Genomic DNA, 12,811 nt, shown 5'->3' on the forward strand with positions numbered 1-12,811 from the left:
AAATTAACTTCTTCAAGAGATAATATTTTTGAGATTGTGTTAAATTTCTCTACCGAGTGGTGCCGCTATGCGGCACGCCGGACTGAACTCATCGATATGAGAGAAGTATCTCCTATTCCTTAAAAAAATGGGAAAATTAGTATTAAACAACAAATCATTAAAAAATTTCTTTAAACCAAATATTTAACAAAAGTCTCGATGATATAATTCTATATGAATTTTCTCCTAATTCTAGTTTTATTACTATTTTCTGAAATTTAATCTGTAGAAAAAGTATTATTTAATTATATTTAATAAATTAATCTTTAAATCTGTTTTTGCACTACTTCTTATTTTGGTTTTTTCATCGTACCGTTGAATTTCTTTAACCAGCCGTATTCAATTGCCTTTGATCCTGCTTCTTTTAGGGGGGTGTGCTATACTAGTCATTCCGTTTGTAACACCTCGAAATATTCGTCTAGACCCCATAAAGTATATATATTCTTGATCGTCTCGATGTTCTGAGTCAATCTAGCCATGTCCGCCCGTCTGTCGAAATCATAGCGATAGCGGTCGAACGCGTGCTGCTTGAAAATTTGCACAGATTCTTAATATTGATGTAGGTCATTGGGGATTACAAATGGCCCAAATCGGCTTCTTTTCGATATAGCTCCCATATAAACCGATCTCCCGATTCGTCCATACAAGCCGCAATTTTTGTCCGATTTGGATTAAATTTTGCATGTAATGTTCAGTTAAGATTTCCAACAACTGTGTTAAGTACGGTTCGAATCCGTCTATGACCCCGATGGAGCTCCCATATAAACCGATCTCCCGATTCGTCTTCTTGAGCCCTTACAAGCCGCAATTTTTATCCGATTTGGCTGAAATTGTGCATGTAGTGCTTGTTATGATTTCCAACAACTCTGCCGAGTAGGGTCCAAATCAGTGTATAACCAAATATAAAATCCATGTAAAGCGGCTCTCGATCATCCTTGTTCGGTTCCTAGAAGCTTTAATTTTTGCTGGTTTGAAATAAGTTTGCTAAAAGTTAAGGCAATATATGGTGTGTTATAAATGCATTGGGCAGGCTGCGGAGACCGCCATCCAATGTTCGTCTCAAATATGCATGCTTTGACGAATAAAATTTAAAACGCAAATAAATTTGAATTGAAAGTTTACTACTGCAATAACGTAGAAATCTCTTCATATTCCTAATTTTTAGATCTACCACCTCTTCTTATATTATCTCCAATAAATAAATATGGACAACTTTAGGACTTATAAAGACATGAAGCAGATTATAAGCATATTCGGAAATAGTTGGAGGCCACCGTAGCCTGGGCTCGAACTTCGAATCCTGGAGAGAATATCAGAAAATATTTTTTTCAGTAGTACTTATCCCCTCCTAATGCTGGCGACATTTGTGAGGCTCTATGCCCTTTTCCCTAAGGAGGTGTCGAACTGTGGCACACCGTTCGGACTGGGCTATAAAAAGGAGGCCTATTATTATTGCGCTTAAAACTTGAGTTGGACAACATTGATATGTGACAATTTCGCCCCTGTTCCTTAATGGAATGTTCATGGGCAAATTGGCATATGCGGCAATAGTTGGATGCAATTTTTAACGGACATCTTCTCCATCAAACACAGATTTTCGATCGATTTTAATAAAGTTCCTAGGGAAATTTAGCGACATCATGTAAGTAGAATTTATTTAGCTCTTTTTAAAAATTAGTCAAAAAAATATATTTTTTTAAATATTTACCAATTATAAAGCGTGATTTTTTAAGAGCTATAGAAAAGTTAAAAAAAAACACATAAAATTAGAAAAATGCATAAAATCTTTATTTGAATCGATAGTACGGTCCATATGGTCTATCCGCTTAGTCCAATTTTGACATACTCTTTCCAATATTTCGGCCAATATTTTCACGAATAAGTGCTTCACTGTTGTCTTTTAACGCTTCAATTGAAGCGGGCTCGTCTGTATATACATGGGCTTTATCATAGCCCCACAAAAAACAGTCTAAAGGCGTTTATTCGCACGATCTATGCGGCCAATTGAACGGCCCCGGGCGTGAAATAAAATATTCGCCGTACTCGCCTCTCAATAAGTCCGTCTTCACTGTGTGGCATGTGTCGCTGATCTTCACTCCAAAATCGACAATTCTGCTTATTTACGTACCCATTGAGTCAAAAATTAGTTTCGTCGCTAAATACACAGACGCGAGCGATGAACTTTCTTAACAGAGCACACATTTTTATAATAAAATTCAATAATTTGCAAGCGTTGTTCGTTTGTAAGGCGATTCGTGGTTAAATAATAGACCAAACTGAAGATGTTTGATGTCTGAAGTGATTGGTTGTTGTCGCAGTGTGTTGTACACGGAGGCGGCAGTCCTTGCCGATGAAGGACTTCATTGGGTCAATCCGGTATGTACAACCGGCTGCCATTAGATTGAAGTGATTGGTAAACAAGGCATACTTTGAATATATTTTTAATTGTCCAAATTAAATTGTTATTTAAAAGTAAAAATTGAACATTGATCAAGGATATATTGTGTTCCCTTTCGCACATATGTAATGCGAAAAGAAGTGAGAATGAGTCAAATATATATATCGCTGGTATATATATATCGCAAGGTAGCTTGGGTAGACAAAAAAAAAAAAATATCAAGGAAAATATAAAGATTAGTTTATTTTGTATCTTTTTTTGTATTTTTTTGTATCTTTATAAAATATAATTTATGCAATTATAATTTCAAAGTAATAAAAAGAATGTGAACAAATAGATTGGATGAATTCCAAATGCAACAAATTGGAGTATATTGTAAGATGCCAACGTGGTATTTATAAATATTATTAACATTATCTTATTTTAGTAGTTTTTCTTTTATCCATATAGAGATTATCTTCGAAAAAAAGGAATGCGGACGGTATTGATTTCGCTAAATACTATTTTCTAATTGAATGTAAAGATTTCTTAATTGAACCTAGTTTTCTGTGTGGCTATATAACTGGCTCTAACATAACAATGGCTCTTATCGTTACCAATAAAATATTGATTACCATGATTTCATAGATATGGAGAGTGTGATATCCAAGGATTAGGCTTCTATGAAGACCCATTAACGGCGACCATATGAAATTTGCGATTTTTTTGTTACCCACATAAATGTGGTGGTAGAAATTTTCATTGTTATTATTGCATATGTGTAAGTGCATTTACATAACCTTGCCCATATTTCCGTAACAGTTTGCCAACAAATAGTTTAATGGACGACCACCAACAACAACAATGGCTGAGAGACAGCGTGAAAATAAACAAAGATTAAATTACGATCTGTCTGTGTCGACCCTTTGACACAAGCATTAAGCACTGATGGTCAGGCCAAAGGGGCAAATAAATGTAAACACGAAACGGGAAAATATTAAATTGCACTGACTTTTTCAAGAGCTTTTTTTACCACGGGTCATTTTCAATAGTGCGTTTCACCGAGGGTAAAATTGTATATGTATATGAATAAGAAAATAAATTTCCACTTTATTGAGTATTTGCAACAAATTGGAAATTAGTTGATGGCGTTGTCCAAGGTATTATTTCTTCAATAACAATATATAAGTTTGAAATCTTTGATTTTTCCAAATATGTATGTAGTGGGAAATATTTCAGGTCGTTATTAGGTTCATACCTATTGTATTCTAATAGCCGTGTTCACAAAAAATTATGACGGCTTTATAAACTTCTTATAAGCATTTGTACATTAACACCTTATTAAGGGTATAATAAGGCTTTGTTTAGTAAGCACAAATTATTGTATTTTCTGTAAACGCTCGCAAAATAATATTATTTATTAAAATGTTTCAACAAAATTCTGCTGAATAACAATACGAGTTTTTGTGAGAGTTTAGAAAATGGTCTCTTAACCATATGCAGATCTGTAAAAATGAGTAAAAATAAACATTTTTCAATTTTTTTGTGTGGTGTGATCAGCTGATTGAAATTCTAGCATCTGGAACTGATGGTCACAAAACCGAAGCAATAAGAATTTTCTTCGGCACTAGCACTAAAATGGCATAGAGTTGCCAAAGGAAAATAAAGAATATCACTTTAATTATTCGGCTGCTGTTGTAGGTTTTTGAATACGAAATGCCAAAGTGGGTTTATTGCACAATAATCGTCCAATAACAATTAGGATGGAACCGTGCAAAAGGATAGGCAGGGGATAAGCCAAAGGAATGGCCAACGGTGGTGCTCGCAAATTTTGAAAAAAAAATAGAACGGCGAATGTAATTTCAGCAGGACAAAATCCAAAGTCCAAAAAGAGGATAAATCGAACGTTGTTTATAGGCTCAAATGACAATGACAAAACTAAAGACCCGACATTCATATCATAAGTCAGACTAAAAAAGCTGTGGAGGAACCACCGGAACAGCCGGAACAGCCCACCGGACACATAATTCCTTCATAAAAATATACACAAATATACTTGAGAATCACCAGATGGAAACACCCGATATCAAATCGTCTAAACTTTTTCTGGGTTCGCTGATGGATGTAAAAATTTGACGTGGAGCCGACATCGATAATGACGAAAAGCACAATGTTAAACCTCTAAAACCTAAAAGACCCCGAAACAGCACACGAATATAAGGCATAATTAACCGAAAAGCTGCGAAATAACACCCATGCATAAGCCGACATAACAGCAGAATTTTCGGAGCCGGCCACCTCTGTCATAGGTATTGCTAGACGCATATTTCCAATATTAGCTGCATTTTTGGCTTGCTATGCTAGCATATTAAAATGTACACTTGAAGGCTCTGATTTGGGCAAAATCCAGTGTAACAAGAACTGCAACCGGGACTGAATATCGTGCCGCCGCTTCACTGGTCAAACGCTTAGTTCGCAGAGATAAGCGAATATATTGCAATATGCCAGCGGAGCAAGCCGAAAATGCAGCTAAAATTGGTGTTTACGAGTCAATAAAAATGAGCGGCAACAATATAAGGTCAACGGCAACAATGAAAGATGAGGACGGATCAACACCTCGAATCCGAAGGACCAGCAAACGAGGACGTGAGCTCCGACCCTATTTATCCCCCAGTGCGCCGAAACCAACGCAGGGATATATCTACAGCCCGTTGAGGCCGTTCTGGTGTCACTCAAAAACAGCAAATTAGGTAGTTCTGTCAACGTATCTTCCGAACTGTTGCGGTATGGGGCACACCTCATAGTTCAAGCGGTCGCCCCAATCATCAGAGAGGCTTGGGGTACAAATATTATTCCCTCTGAGTGGAAGGAGGGAAAATGGTCACGATTCCAAAGAAGGGTGACCTCACGAGTGTAAAAACTGGAGATGGATAACTCTGCTAAACGCAATAAATAAGGTAATGTCAAGACTTCTGCTGCAGCGTCTTTCGGAACTGACGGGTTTCTGGCCAGGACGTTGTGCCGTCCGGCCAGGACGTTCCACATCAACTCTTTGCATATTCACAGACCCTCTCTTGGCATAAACATGCTGTTTGTGTTTGAGCAGTTCGCTGGATATCCTATTCTTTATCATGGTCTCCACAATACGTTCCATGGTGTTGGTGTAGCATAACTTGCCTTGCCGGGCTTGGGTATAAATACCACCGTTGCCTCCTGCCAGGCCTTGAAAAAAGTGGCTAGATGGGGCGCCAGACACTCACTCGCATGTCCTTTCAGTTTAGACATGGGTTTTAGGAGCAACGGAGTCATTAACGCAATCGACTGTTCGCAGAAAAGCTTCCTTGAACCGTGTGTAATACACATCCCAATTAACTTACGCATTTTTAAAGCGTGCTCTGTATGGACCGATCTTCCAATTGGACCGATGATTTGGTGGAATCCTAGCGGATGCACTGCTGCTATCGATGATTGCATACGTCAGCTCATCTTTGTTGTGCTTCCTTGCCACTCTGGCGTAAGAGGGTGGCTTCTTTCATTTTTAGCGACCATCTTCCCCTTCTGTGACGGCTGTGGCGTCCTTTTCCAAGTCACAGTCCTCCATGAAGGCTCAGGGGCCGTACGTGCTTCCTTCGTTGGATCTTTGGAGTCCACTTTGAGCCTACTCCCAAAAGGCTTTACTCGTAAGTAACCGCTGCCTTCGGAGCTGCCACTTTTTCTTTCTTCTAGATCGATTAGGACATAATTTTGATTAATTATTACCTACAACACCACCACAGTTTTATAACATTTGAGGGAGGCCACCGTGGCGCAGAAGTTAGCATGTCCACCTAGCACGCCGAACGCCAGGGATCAAATTCTGGCGCCAACATCACAAAAATTATCTGCGATGGTTTCCCCTTGCTAACGCTGGCTACATTTGTGAGGTTCCCGTCATGTTAAAACTTGTTCTCTGCTTCGTCGTAAAATGGAAGAAGCGCGCGATGAACTTTCTTAACAGAGCACGCATTTTGACAATAAAATTCAATAATTTGCAAGCGTTATTCGTTTGTGGACCAAACCGAAGCTGCTTGACAGTGAAACAAAACGCGAAACGTGCGTGAGCTGTTTTAACCAGTGTTGCCAAAAAGATAAAAGCTAAAAAAAATCACCGTTTATTTTGAACTTCTAAAGCGACCTCTTATCCTATTTGGCTGAAATTTTGCTCGTGGTGTTTTGGTATCACTTCCAACAATCGTGCTAAGTATGGCTTATAACCTGATATAGCTGCCATATAACATGAGCCGCTAGAGGGCGCTGATACTATCCGATTTGCCTGAAATTTTGCACAAAGTAGCTAGTTTTGACTTCCAACAACTGTGCCAAGAATTTTTTAAATCGATTTATAACTTGAAATAGCTCCCATAAAACCCGATCTCCTGATTATAATGTTTTTGCCTCCTGAGGGCGCAATTGATATCCAAATATAATGTGAATCGGTCCATAAACTGATATGGCTTCCATATAAACAGCTCTCCCGATATCACTGCTTGAGCCACAATAGGGCGCAATTCTTATCTGATTTGGCTGAAGTTTTGCATAATGACTTCTACTTTAGTCTCCAATTGCCAAACCAAGTATGGCCCTATAGGTCCAGTAGCATAGCAATTCTTATCCATTATCTTCTTTTGTTTGCGTATAAAGAGATATCGGGCAAAGAACTTTGACAAGGGCAAACTTAGCACGTTTTTACTTGGTTTTAATTCATTTGCGCCTATAAGCTTTAGTCTTTTTAACAATATATCAATCATACAATTAAATTTTAACAATTTGAGTACATTTTTTTTTTCTTTTTTGTCATTTTTCTTGCAGCGATTTAAAGACAACGATGTCGAAGTTAAGCGAAAGGATGGTATTATCCTTCTACGTGAACTGGCGGCAGAGGTTAAAAATTTCATGGACTTCAAACGCAATGCAGTGATGGTAAGTACCCTCTGACTATTGCACATGAACTTAGTATGGAAAATAAAGCCAAGGTGCCTTTGTTGAAAGCAGGATAACATGGATTTCTAACACATTTTCAATGCAAAAATTGTATGACTACAAAACCCTCGATCTCAGAAACAGGAAAACGAAACGGAGAAAATGGGCCGACAAATGAACATTCGTTTAGATAGCATGTAACGGGGGTGGGACGAGAGAACATGAATTTAAAGTAATATGCAAAAGTTTGCCCTGAATGGCTGTGGGCAAAATGAAATTAAAATGAAATTGAAATCAATAAAAATATAAAATGTAACAAAATTTTAATACGGACAGCACAAAAAGGTGCCTAGAGCATTATTCACGCGAACACATAAAAAACACAATACGTACGAGTATACATCAGTGGCTACAACAAGGAGGCAAGAAATGAGTGGCCAAATGTTTTAGACTATGGATAATGGTCATGATGATTTCAGGGGTGGTTTGCTAGGATGCTGTCGGTGTAGCTTATACCGTTTCTTTCTATGTGTGTGTGTGTGTGTCTTTATGTATGTATGCGAGAATGTCTACACGAGGATACAGGATTAAATGATGTGACCCAATGACACGAAGGTTGTGGGAGACTTATGTTTGGGGCCCAAAAAGGGAGAAAGGAAGAGAGGTGGATGTAAGAAGACGAGATAAATGGTAAAGAAAATATGAGCAGAACTTACACTAAGGCCTTGACAAACGGCGTGAGAGGTTTAAAGATATTTCAGTAAAAAAATTTAAATTGTATAAAAATATCAAAAACAAACAAGGAAAGGCAAACGTCGGGCGGAGTTGACAAATTATTAACCTACACCTACCACAAAGGGGCAATATTGCTATATTGACTCTGTATGTAATTTAGGCTCAAAATTTTTTTTTTTTTTTTTGATACCCGCCGATGAGTATTAAACCAATCCGTACCGAATTTCGAGTAACTCTGTTAAAATTTTTAATAATTACAGCAAAAAGGGCCATAGATACAAATGTGGAGGCTATATATTAAACTGAGCCGATTTTGATAAAATGTTGTAGAAAATATCAACAGGCACGATTTTGTTAAGATCGGTTAAAAGTTTAACAATATTACTCAAAATGGGACGAGCACATATATCAAAACTAAATCTGAATCAGAACTGTTTTCGTCCCAAATACGGACATATTATATTGTCTTAGAAAACATGCTCCATAACTGAAAAATCTAAACACATTTCTGAGATATTCACCAAGAATATCGAAAGTCATAAGAGAATACGCTTTACAAATGACCACATTATTGCAGATTAGTCCAAATTGGACGAATATATAAACGACAACTGTATCCAAATATAAACCGATTATTTTGCTGTATCAACAGATTTCGCCTCTAGGCAAAAAAGTGATGTGCCAAATTTAAAAACGATCGGACGAAAATTGAGACCTGTATTTTGTAGACAAACTAACATAGACAAACAGACATACCTAAGTCGAATCAGATGGCGATTATGAGTTGATCCGTATACTTAACAAATTTTTATTTTTTTGTTATACCCATTACACTTGGGAAATTTTAACTTTTCCAAGACCATTATACCATTTCTCAAGACCCCATAGGTCATTCCCGGCATGTTTATGGATATTCATAATCCTTTCACTTTTATACCCTCCACCATAGGATGGGGGTATACTAATTTGGTCATTCTGTTTGTAACACCTCGAAATATGCGTCTAAGACCCCATAAAGTATATATATTCTTGATCGTCATGTCATTTTGATTCGATTTAGTCATGTCCATCCGTCTGTCTGGCGAAAGCACGCTAACTTTCGAAGGAGTAAAGATACGCGCTTGAAATTTTGCATAAATACTTCTTATTAGTGTAGGTCGGTTGGGATTGTAAATGGGCTATATCGGTCCATGTTTTGATATAGCTGCCATTTAAACCGATCTTGGATCTTGACTTCTTGAGCCGCTGGAGGGCGCATCCGAATTTACTGAAATTTTGCATGAGGTGTTTTATTATGGCTTCCAATAACTGTGCTAAGTGTGGCGCAAATCGGTCCATAACCTTATATAGCTGCCATATAAACCGATCAGGGATATTGACTTCTTGAGCCTCTCAATTCTCATCCGATTCGGCAGAAATTTTGTACCACGGCTTCTCCAATGACCTTCAATATAGGTTGTCCAATATGGTTTGAATCGATCAATAGCTTGATACAGCTCCCATGTAAACCGATCTCCCGATTTTGCTTCTTGAGCTCCAACAAGGCACAGTTCTTAACTGAAATATTACAAAATGACTTCAACAATGTTCAACATTCAATTCATTAATGGTCCGAATCGGACTAAAACTTGATATAGCTCTAATGCCATAACAGTTCCTATTCATTATTCTTTGTTTGCCTAAAAAGAGATACCGCGCAAAGAACTCGACAAATGCGATTCATGGTGGAGGGTATATAAGATTCGGCCCGGCCGAACTTGGCACGCTCTTACTTGTTGTCATTTGATACCCATGTTGCCTAGGTTGAAGCACTTCACCAAATAGGGTTTTGGCCTCAGGAGTGTATCGTGGGCTTTTGCTCCAAAAATAGACTTCAAATGCATGTTTCTGGGGTCAAAACACGTCAGCATATCAAATTTCAGGAAAATTGGAGGAGTGCCCAATAAAGTGCAGTTTTGTCCTATAAATTATTCTCTCTAGAGCCTGGAACAAAATGGACACAATAGCAAACTCTTGACCGCAAAAAATTTTCCAGAATGATGTGTTACACATGGGAAAATTATATGAAATATATTTTTCTAGAAACTCGAAGTTACTCCATCGTAACCAGTGGCAATCGATTTTATTTCTAGAATGGCATTCACTACATCATTTTGAAGCATGCAAATTAAAGCCATCAGTATTCTCATAGGGAATTAGGTTTGCGACTTTGTCAGCAACTACTTTCTTTGTATTGTCTCCAATGCCGATCGTCCCTATTTCCTGCATTTTTTTATACCTTCCACTATAGGACGAGGATAACTAATTACGTCATTCCGCTTGTAACACATCGATCTGATACCCAACGAAAGCCCGCTAACTTTTGAAGGAATAAAGAAGCTTGGTGCTTGGGATTTGTCACGAATACTTCGTATAAATGTCGATTGGCTGAAATTGTAAATGGGCTGTATTGCTCCATGCTTTGATATAGCTGCCGTACAAACAGAGCTTGGATCTTGACTTCTTGAGCCTCTAGAGGGTACAACTCCATATAAACCGATCCACCGATTATATTGGGTTGCTCAAAAAGTAATTGCGGATTTTTCATATAGTCGGCGTTGACAAATTTTTTCACAGCTTGTGACTCTGTAATTGCATTCTTTCTTCTGTCAGTTATCAGCTGTTACTTTTAGCTTGCTTTAGAAAAAAGTGTAAAAAAAGTATAGTTGATTAAAGTTCATTCTAAGTTTTATGAAAAATGCATTTACTTTCTTTTAAAAAATCCGCAATTACTTTTTGGGCAACCAATAGTTTTTGATCGTTTGAATCGTTTCATAAATTGATATAGCTCCCGATAAACAGATCTCTGTTCTTGACTTCCGATATGGCTGAAATTTTGTAGAACGGCCTCTTCTATGCCCTTTAGCACCGGATATAGCTCCAACAGCATAGTAATTTTTATCCATTATCCTTTGATTGCCTATAAAGAGATATCGGGCAAATAAGGCTACATAAGATTCATCAAGGCCGAACTTAGCTCTTGTTCATACTGTAGAATGCCAAGTCAAATCTGATTCTGTTAGTCTTCTCTTCTTTAATTTGTCCAACTACTTCACATGTTGTAGATCTAAACTCATCTCTCAATCAGTCAGGCTAGATGTTGGATTTGAAATTGCCAACCAATATTATTAGATTGCATGACAAACATTGAGCACAATGGAGTATCTACACTTCCCACCAATACCTGCGTAAATTCCCGTGTCCAGGGAAAAAATCTGTGCCAACACAAATTAACATGGACAGACAGTTGCGCCGGTAGCCGAATTCGTAGCGTGCTTGGACTACCAGTACTGGGGTGGTGGGTTCGATTCTCATCATAGGCCTTAGTCTGTTCATACTGTGGTATCACAATGGAATTATCTAAGTGAGTCTGTATAGGACTGCCACTCTTACATTACTTAACCTTATATGGCCAGAGAAACGAACAGATAAATATAGGTAGATGGAGTCTGATGTTATTCTGAGTTGATACGCATGTTTAGGATTGGGTCTATCTTTTTTTCTTCTTTGTGTTACAAACAAATATCGCAGTGGTGGTCTAGGGTATACAAGTCTGAAAGCGGTACGGGTAACAGAATATAAGAGCTGCTATATATATTTCCGGCCTTGGCAACATGAAAAGCCAAAACAGAATGAGCGCCTCTAGCTTTGTTTTTGAGCGTTGCGATGAAAAATACAACTGGTTTAAGGTCGTCCCCTCTTCAGATATCAAAAAATTTAGTACCCTATTTTCACCAAGGAATCATTATGCACCATCTGTTTCAAGAAAATCGGATCAGCCGGTTCAAATTGATTTTTATATATAAGAGATATTTGCATTTTCGTTATTAGAAGAGAAATATTACTTAGCCGCCCTCGTTCACCATACGCTTTTAAATCTTAGAGCATGGAATGGAATGTACAGCTACGTGGTGTCGAAAGACCTTGGTATATTGAACCTTCCTGCAGTATGCTAACTAAACAACAATGTTTTAACAAGAACATTTCAAACATTCTTGCTAATTGTTACCAATGCATCCTTACCCATAGATTCATGAAAATGTGAAATTTCCATCTATATTTAGTGAGGTACTTTGGAGAAATCTATTGAAGTGTCGTTTACTAATACACATGCAAAGGAAATTTGTGTTACGCCCATTGTTAAAGAAGACTCAGGGGAGCGGGCCTCGGCCAGCTTGTTTGTTTCAGATTATGTTGCCTTCGCCAAAAAATGGCGGTCCAGGTAAATAGCATATTGTGCACTTCGTGATTTTTTCTCAGCAAAATCGGTCAAATGTGTCCACAATCTGGAGAATATTCATAAATTTTCAGCAAATATCGTTATCTGATTTGCAATTTGAAATGTCGTATTTAAATATGCCTCCTTACAATAAATAAAACAGCAGACAATTGCAACAAACAACAATCATTTCATCATTTAGACTGCTATTGCAATTGCAAACACTTTCTATACATCAGTCAATGGACTTTAATTTACATATAACAGCAAGAACTTATACAGCGGAAGTGGCCTCCTTTGCCCTAATGGCAATTGCAATAGATATCAGAAGTTCTAAGGCCGTGCTACTAATCCTTAATGTACGCATACAACCAAAAAGGTTTGATAGATTGCTTCTGTATTTTAAAAGCGTAACTATGCAATTTATGGTGGTGTTTTATCTG

At 37.7% G+C, this 12,811-nt stretch overlaps 1 protein-coding gene across 3 annotated transcripts in view; it reads left to right on the top strand.

Annotated features, from left to right (window-relative positions):
- Positions 1–12,811, top strand: part of LOC106091822 (voltage-dependent calcium channel subunit alpha-2/delta-3) — a 310,884-nt gene that overhangs the window by 190,232 nt on the left and 107,841 nt on the right. For all 3 annotated transcript variants that reach the window (XM_059364545.1, XM_059364544.1, XM_059364546.1), the window contains exon 4: positions 7,265–7,375. In XM_059364545.1, coding sequence (XP_059220528.1) covers positions 7,265–7,375 — 111 coding nt within the window. The remainder of the gene's footprint in view (positions 1–7,264; positions 7,376–12,811) is intronic.

The sequence above is a fragment of the Stomoxys calcitrans genome, chromosome 3, assembly GCF_963082655.1.
Source record: "Stomoxys calcitrans chromosome 3, idStoCalc2.1, whole genome shotgun sequence".
Lineage (NCBI taxonomy): Eukaryota > Metazoa > Arthropoda > Insecta > Diptera > Muscidae > Stomoxys > Stomoxys calcitrans.